This window comes from Dendroctonus ponderosae, unplaced genomic scaffold, assembly GCF_020466585.1.
Source record: "Dendroctonus ponderosae isolate FM_Combo_2020 unplaced genomic scaffold, Dpon_F_20191213v2 Dpon_F_20191213_1, whole genome shotgun sequence".
NCBI classification, from domain to species: Eukaryota; Metazoa; Arthropoda; class Insecta; order Coleoptera; family Curculionidae; genus Dendroctonus; species Dendroctonus ponderosae.
Window position 1 is genome coordinate 5830314 of NW_026017110.1, and position 8685 is coordinate 5838998.

Genomic DNA, 8685 nt, shown 5'->3' on the forward strand with positions numbered 1-8685 from the left:
CCTGCTCATGCACTTGATTTTTGTTTAGTTGGACGCGAAAACACCTCATTAATCTAGAGTGAACAGACAGACATTGAAATAAAGCGATTTCCACATACTCGACACAAAACGCATAATGATTTAATTAGACTTTGTCCCAATTTGAAGAGCTTGATTTCAAGTGCCCCCCCAAAAAAAATTCGATAGTAGATAAAAGTGCTTTCAGGTAGTCCCATCCCCATTGTTGAGCCCTTCCAATCCTCCTTGGATATATCGATTTAACCTTTTCGAATGCCTGTCGTGACTTAATTGCATTTCATGGAAAACACAGAGGTTTTCCATTACTCCACATGTTCATTCGCCTAAGAGTTTTCAGTGTTTTTTATAAATAAACAAATGTTTGCCATGCAATGGCAACATGGAACCGGAAGAACCCGCTGATTCGATAGTAGTTGGAAACACCGAAGAGGATTGGGAAATATTTCGGATATTGTGCAAATCCGATAAGGTATTTATATTATTAAAGTGAAATTTCTGTTGCTACTAAAGCTGTATTTAAATTTCCTGTAATTAGCTTGAAACGCTTTCATCTCATCAATAACGTAATAAAATATGAAGCAAAAAATTTGCAAGCTAAACTGGCAAGCATTGAGTAAGCGAATGCTGAGAAGCTCCCTTTACAAGAGCAACAAGGAACATTTTTAAATCAGTGTTGGAAAGAGAATGCCGTGCCAACCCCCCTCCCCCCCACAACTAGGCCTGGGTAACACTGTGTTGAGTTGCGCTTTTGAGTTGTTGCTGAGTTAATGAGTTATAACTGCGTCAACTCCTGAAAATTCAATGAGTTACTCAGGCTTAAATCAGAGTATGTTTGGCTCTAAACCAGAGTGGTTTAGTTCACACTGGTTTTTAGAAAAACTTGTCAAGGGGCCAGTTGAAAGTGTTTTTCGTTCCATCGCCAGTAGATTCGCAGGAATTGATTAATTAACTTTTGCGTTTATTTTATTCCTGATGATGGTGCAAAGACGAAACTTTCATACTCACTCTCCACTTGGTTTAATCTTGCTTAGTTTAGCAGATTTACATTTTTGAAGTGCAGTTTACGAAGAAACAGTCGCAGCCCAAGTTGGAAGGTTCCTCAAATGGGTCTCGATAATATCGCAGATAGACAAAACTTTCAAAATCCACAGATTAATGCGTGCTCTTTCCAACACACTTCTTGGCTAACACTTCTTGACTACGTTTTAGTTCACTCGGTTTGGCCGAGCTGAATTTTTGGAAAATTCCGACGCAATTTACGAACAGTCTCTTTCAAATTTGAGTTGCGACTTGCCTGATGACGGCTCAAAAGCAAAACTTTCCCCATCCCGAGAGGAAATGGGTGCGCTCTTTCATGCATGATTCAGCATCAAGCCATCTCAGTCGCTTTGCGGGCAGAAATGATTTTTTTTAATTAGCCGCAACTTAGATTTAACTTCTCTTGAACCAATGTCTAGGCAAAAAGCACTGAAAACTTGTCAATTGATTAGTGCTTGCCAAAAAACATCTCTGTCGTCCTCGAAGATCTCCGCTCAACTTTTACTCGCAAAAAACTCGCTTATGCTTCTGGTTGGTCGAAAATTCAAAAACGTAATTCACTAGATCAAATTTGACTACGGACAGTAGGCCTCGGTAACACTGTGCTGAGTTGTTGCGCTCTCTGGGTGTTATGAGTTAATGGGTTGTAACGCATCGGCCAATGAGTCTCAGAGAGATAACTTATTTATTAAAGTAGATTAAACCTTTACGAGACCCGCGGCCGGAATAACACTCCAAACAACTAAAAAAACTAACGTTTTTCCAGCCATGGAACTGAGTGACTGCAGTGACTGCGCCGGTGCGTTGGGCTGGCGCACCATGCCATTTGCGCAGCATTGCGCCAACTCGTAAAAATTCACTGAGTTACCCAGTCCTAACCCTCCCCTCCCAATCTAAATGCCAAACTCACGCCCCGCCCCCAACAGTTGCGCCTATTAATTGAGACTTGACCCTTCTCCTTTTTTAATCATGCAGTCGAACTTCTTTTTTGCTCTCTTTGAGTTTTGGACTACATACAGGCAAAATGCCTTCAAACGCTGTAGGTGCTCAATATACAGGATGATGCAGTTTTGCAGCAACCACACCTTAGATCCATTTTAGATCAGTGAATTTTTTGCTGCCAAAATCAATAGTAGATATCCAAGATAATGTGAAAAAATGGGTTTCGTGCCATGGCACTAAATGATGCCATTAATTCTGAATGGCTTCGGTATAGACCCTGATTGTTTATCAGTGTTAGTTCCATCCGGCCTCTTTCAACCGTAGCTCGATTCCATTCAGTTAATTCACTCAGATGTGTAGGTATTTCATACCTTTGTTTCATCAAATATTTGACAAAAAATCTCATCTAATTTGACCTGAACTGCATCAAATGCAAAATTGAAATGTATCGATTGTAAAACTGGAATAATTTTGCATTTATATGATCGCTAATCACGCAATCTCCCTATTTTTGAGCTGGCATTTGCGTTCCACCATGCAGCTCTGCTGCAGCAGCGTTATGTGGTTTAGTTCCTTAGTCGGTAAGCTTTACCAGTAAAATCCGTAATAAAAGCAATTCATGTGGGCCTCTAGATGGAAGATCAAGAAGTAGACGTGGCCACGTCGCTTAGAAGCGAGCTGGCCGCTTTGCAGTATAAACGAGACCGGCTGACTCAAGAAGTGGAAGAAATGAGGTCGCAGATCCGAAGCAGGGACCAGCATTGCTTGGAGCTGCAAGTGGAAGCCGAGCAGCTGAGAGAGCAGGCGGCGCGGCAAAATGCCATAATTTCTTCCTTAAAGAAGCGAGTTCACGAGCTGGAGGAAAGAGAGCGAAACCTGTTTGCCGCCCAAGGAAGACACGAAATTTCCCTCCAGTCTGCCCAGAGAGACATCAGGTTTGTCCCCAATCCCTCTGTCTAGTTGCCACCTTTTGCTGCCTCGGTTGTAGGTACAGCGAGGAAAAAGCGAAAGAACTTGAATCCAAAGTCAGACACCTGGAAATCGAGCTCAGCTCAGAAGAGCAAAAGAAAGAATCTGCCAGATTGCAGTTCCAAGACTTCGTCAGACGGCTGTCTGGGGCTTTGGGTGTAGACGCTGTAGATACTTCAAGCATCTCCGCCGAGGCTCTGGTACACAAGGCTTCAGAACTGGTTCAGGCAAGTAAATCTATGAAGTTAACAGCGTAAAAGTACTAAATTCCAGTTGATTTTATTAGGAAACTTCGCGATTGAGAAGTAAGGCGCACAATATAAACGACACTCTGGGATCGGTGGAAGTGGACTTGAGAACATGCAGGGAAAACTTTGAGCGAGCTGTAGCTGACAAGGAGTGCATACAGAGGCAATCGGCTGTCCAGGTAAGTCTGAGAGTAACTGGAAATATGTGGGTAATATTAGAGTGCTTCAACTTGGTCAACGCTTTTTCTCGGGAAGAACAGCTTCCAAAAAATATATGATGCTTTCACTGCTTTGAGTAAACATTTTAGAGCTTTCGATGAATATGTGCTTGGCCATAGATCATAGTGGTGTAGCTTCGCGAAGCAATTAGTCTCATTCTTCAGTTTTCTGTTTGTTGATTCTTCTGTAAAGATATTAAAATTTTGGCTTCACTGATTGAAAAGAAAGCACAATATTCGGAGGAAGATTCTAATTAGGATACAAAACGACTTTGGAAGCAACTCTGGAAATGTATGACTTTATCACCGACTTTCTTTCTAAATTTCCCTAATTTTCGTGAGAACTTCCTTAGTTTTTTAAGACGCATTTGAGGTTCCCAATGAAAGCGAGAGCAAAACAGGGTTTTACATTCAAGCGTCAAATCTGCACTCCTTGAGGTCTCATTTTTGAGTCAAGTAAATACGTTTGTAGCTATTTGTTTTTGTTTAAACGTTTAAACTGCAGTTTTACAAGCTACAATTTTAGTTAATCACATTTAATGTGCGATTTATTAAAAATTGCTAAAGGGACCAGTTAGAACGTTGCTTTTAAGGGTACTCTGTAGAGGAACTTTTGCCACTCTTGCTCTATCTATCCTGCAAAAGTACATTAACGCCTAATTTTCCTCGAGTTTAAGCAATTTTCATAAATTTGCTGATAAAAATTGAGGAAAGCTGAAAGTTTTCTTTTAAGGCCACTTTATATCGGAACTTTGGTTTTTTTAACACCGCAAAATTTGGTTTACACCTAATTTTTCTCGAGTTTTTCGCTATTTTTAAATCTTGATGGTTCCAGTAGCAATTGTTCATTTGACAGATTCAGAGGCCAATTTTTATAAATTTGCTGTTAAAAATTGGGAAAAGGTGAAACGTTGCTTTTCAGGAAACTTTATAGAGACACTCTTGCTCTATGAATCCTGCAAAAGTCGATTTACGTTTAATTTTCCTCCAGTCTTGAGCAATTTTTAAAAGTTGATGGTTCAAGTAGCAATTCTAAATCGGTCACATTCAGCGGACGATTTTCATAGTTGTTGATTAAAATTGAGACAAGCTGAAAGTTTTCTTTTAAGGGCACTTTATACAGGAACTTTGATTTTTTAATACTGCAAAATTTGATTTACGCCTTAATGTTCTCGAGTTTTTCGCAACCTCTAAAGCTTTCCACCATCATCAGTTTTTATAAAATAACAGATAGTTTGTGTGTTATCAAAATCAAAATTATGCAACTTCTGTTGTGCATGCTGTGCTAATGCTGTACCATTTTCGTTATTTTTTCTTAGGCTATACTTATGTTCGTATATTCTTTTCTTTAGATATTGTCCTGTTTGACGTATGTATGTGTTATCACAATTCCAACAGTCTATTTTGTAAATTACATTAGGCGTGTCTAACTTGTCAATCCTAGGTTTAAATTTTGTGAAACATTCATTTGCTAAAGTGTTTTTAGTTTTTTCTGCTATGCTGATATTGCAAATTTTTTATTTTTTTAATAGTGCAAAATTTGATTTCCGCCTAATTTTTCTCGAGTTTTTCGCTATTTTTAAAGCTTAATGGTTCCAGTAGCAATTGTTCATTTGTTATATTTATTGGCCGATTTTCATAAAATTGTTGTTAAAAATTGGGAGAAGCTGTATAATTGTGTAGCTTCGCGAAGAATTTTCTCAGTCTAATTTTTCAGTTTTCTTTTCATTCTTCTGTTAAAATATTAAAATTTTGGCTTCACTGATTGAAAAGAAAGCACGATATTCGGAGGAAGATTCTAATTAGGATACAAAAACGACTTTGGAAGCAACTCGGGAAATGTGTGACTTTACCAGCGACTTTCTTTCTAAATTGCCCTAATTTTGGTGCCAACTTCCTTAGTTTTTTAAGACGCATTTGAGGTTCCCAATGAAAGCGAGAGGAAAAGAGGGTTTTGCATTCAAGCGTCAAATCTGCACCCCTGGAGGTCTCATTTTTGAGTCACCAAAGGCTCTTTAGAACACTCGATGGTTTAGAGCAGTGAGAGATAGAGACTTGAAAGTTTCGTGAGGTGAAGGCATCAATCATCCAGGCAATTTTATTAGAATTGTGTACTTGGTTGCAAACGAAGTGAATACAATTAAATAACTTGGCTCTTGTTCAGATACTTGAAATCGATCGGCTCAGGCAGGAAAAAGAAGCCCTTGAAATGCAGCATCGCGTCACCGAACGAGAACTTAACGAAATCAAAGAAAAACTGTCAATTTCAACCAGAAATTTGGGCTCAGCCAGTGGAAATATCGCTCAGCAGGAGTCTTTGATTTGTCAACTGCGAGGTAAAACTTCCCCTAACAGAAGAACTAAAATTGACTGATGGTTTTTTAGAGGAAATCAAGGTGAGGGACGACAGAGTCCAGCGATTGCAAGCAGAACAGAAGCATACTTTGGAGTCTTTGGCTATACAGTTGAGCACTCCTACTCGGTTTGTTGACTCCATCGAGATGACCATCAAGGAAAAATTGCACGAAGTTCTATCCGAGAACAAAGAGAAGACTGCGGTAAGTTGTGAAATAGCGGGGTTTTGCAATTCTTCACTTGCGCTGTGGATTGCAGCAAATTGAAAGCCTGAGGGAAAAATTGGCGCATGAAACCCAGCAGCTTTCCAGGCAAATAGCGCTTTGCGACCAGGCCAATTCCAAAGCTCGCCTGCTGGAAGACGAAAAAAATCACCTGGAGGCTCGATTGAATAAAGCGGATGTCGACATTAATTCCTGCGAGTTATCCAGGGATGCACTCAAAAGGGACAAATGCACTGTGAGTTCCTTCCCCGTTTAATTAACATCAGTTTGGTAAAAATAAATTGCTTGACTTTCAGTTTATGAATTTCCTGGAACGACTAGCTCGCGCCCTAAATATGGATGAAATTTCGCACGATATTGGCGTGGATCTGCACACGGAGTCGTTGCTGCTCAGAGCTGAGCAACTATCCAGACTGGAAGGCGACAAACTAGTGGACAAGGTAAAGTTTCCACTTCCTTAGCAGCTAGTTTGGATTCTGTAGTTGATTTTTCGTTTCTCTCAAAAGCTGCTTTGCTGCGGATACGGCACTTTACCTCGACTGTCTTGTTTGAGACGGGAACGATCTTTCCATGACGTCCCATTGCGCGATGTAAGACATTCATCTACTCTTATACTCATTTCATCATTTGAATATCTGGTTAATCACTGGAAACTCTTAAGAAGCTGCTGTAAAAAAGCCAATGAGCGCCCAAACATGCCGACACTTTGGGCCTGCCAGTGACTCTTCCTCTTAACAAAAGCTAACTGATTATTTCACGTAAAAAAACTGGTATTAAATTATTCAGCACACTCAACCCACCTTCATGTGCAGTGCTGAAAACAGCTAATGCTGTTTTCAATATTCTGCATACCTAGTCATTGATCTTCAAGTGCACAAACCATCAATTAAATGCTTCTTCAATTTCAGACCGCCCTCGTTTATCAGCTTCAGCGCAGAGTCAGGACTTTAAGGGAACAGGTGCAAAGGAAAGACCTCCACCTGGACCTTCTGCGTCGGAAGCTGTCGCTTCAGGAAGACAACACCAAGACCAAATGCTTGCTGCAAAGCGAACGCGATGAAGCCAACGCTAGGATTAAGAAGCTGATCAAGCAGGTGGATCGGCTGCAGCTGCAGCTCAGTGAAGCCAAGAGCCAAATACGCGAAATGAACAGTCAGCTCTCTGAAGCAGCTGATTATAAGGTGAGCAACAACCAACGGGTCAATCTAGTTTACATTGCAGGGAAAATTTAGATAACCGCGCTAGAGAGAGGGAGGAAAATCGAGGAGCTTCAAAAGAAGCTGATGGACTCAGAAACTTTGAGAACAAAGTACAATAGGAAAGTGACGATTTTGAAGGACCAAATACGCCAAACTGGAGACACAATCGATCAGGAGAGGAACATCAGCGAGCATTCGCTGCAGCTGTTGAGGTGAGGCGATTGCAATGCTAAAACCACAGACTTATTTTTTTGAATTAATCCAGAGATGAAATCTCGCGAGTGAAGGACCAACTAATTGAGGTGCAAAGACGAGAGTCGCAGCTGCAAAGCTTCAAGCATTCGGTGGCCAAAATCTTAGGAATTGTGCTGCCAATGCCCGACTATGAGTTGGTGTCGAGGCTGCAGAAGTTGGTGGATGCCCATCATGACTTCACGTTGGTTTCCAGACGATACGACGATCCAGTGCTCCGGTTAACCGCAAGGTCTCCAACGGGGGGATCCCGAATATCCAGGACTCCGGATCGCTCGCGTTACGACGATTCTGGGTACGCTGATGGCGCGGATCTGGACAATTCGGACGAGGATCTCTTCAAGAGACAAGGGAGGATTTGACGGACTACTCTTAAGGGCCGTTGGAATTGTTGATTTTTTAACTAATTGACTACTAATGAAGACACCATTAGATCAGTATTAATAATCACTGCCACACTTTTCTGTAAGGGACATATGAAATTAAACGCTCTTGAACGAACACGTTTCTATTAATCAGTGAAAACCTACAGGGTGTTCCCAACCTGAACAGACGTAAATGTTACATGATGATCTAAATATGATCAATTGTTGAAGAACTTTGATGGATAAATGGTGATAATTGAACAATTATTTATATTTACTTAGTTGCTTGCTTTAGAGAATAGTTCAAATATGGTCTTATTGATTAATGTGTTTGGCTGCACACTTTTACATTGAACTTTGCGCTTGCGGTTGTAATCTTGGCATGGCTTGTTATAGTAAATTAAAATGTTGTTTAAGAAAACAACTATATGATTGTTTCTGAATATACGTGTGATCTCAGTCAGTTTTAGCGTCGCATTATGAGCAAATCATTTTAGATACAGCGGTGATTCACTTCACTTGGTGGCTCTAATTGCTTTTTTACGTGATCCGTAATTTTCCGAAATGTATCTGAAGCAGATACGTAAACGAGCCTGGATTCCGTTGACCTTTGAAGTTAATGTAACGGAAATATTGCTTGAAATTAAGTGGTTAATTAGGGTTTATCAAGAATTGCTTTCCAAAGTTATCAAGCAAGAGAAGTCTGAAAAGAGCTTATTATGTGAATTTGGGAGTATTTTTCAAAAGTTTGCAAGTTAATCAAGTCTCAATTTCATTAAATACGTTCGTAGCTATTGGTTTTTGCTTAAATGTTTAAACTGCAGTTTTACAAGCTACAACTTTAGTTAATCACATTT

General features: G+C 40.2%; 1 protein-coding gene across 3 annotated transcripts; it reads left to right on the forward strand.

The window, feature by feature from the left end:
* The first annotated feature begins 38 nt into the window (after positions 1 to 38).
* Positions 39 to 7964, forward strand: LOC109533448 (coiled-coil domain-containing protein 170). 3 transcript variants are annotated; one of them, XM_048661747.1, is made up of 12 exons: positions 39 to 487; positions 2632 to 2933; positions 2987 to 3194; positions 3254 to 3394; positions 5598 to 5769; positions 5819 to 5991; positions 6047 to 6247; positions 6309 to 6452; positions 6519 to 6602; positions 6921 to 7193; positions 7245 to 7423; positions 7477 to 7964. In XM_048661747.1, the coding sequence occupies exons 1-12, from the start codon at positions 398 to 400 to the stop codon at positions 7823 to 7825; spliced, it is 2316 nt and encodes a 771-aa protein (XP_048517704.1). In that variant the 5' UTR covers positions 39 to 397; the 3' UTR covers positions 7826 to 7964. The 3 variants fall into 3 exon arrangements, with proteins under 3 accessions (XP_048517704.1, XP_048517705.1, XP_048517706.1); XM_048661749.1 differs by lacking the exon at positions 39 to 487 and adding an exon at positions 832 to 2579; XM_048661748.1 differs by lacking the exon at positions 6519 to 6602.
* Positions 7965 to 8685: the final 721 nt, after the last annotated feature.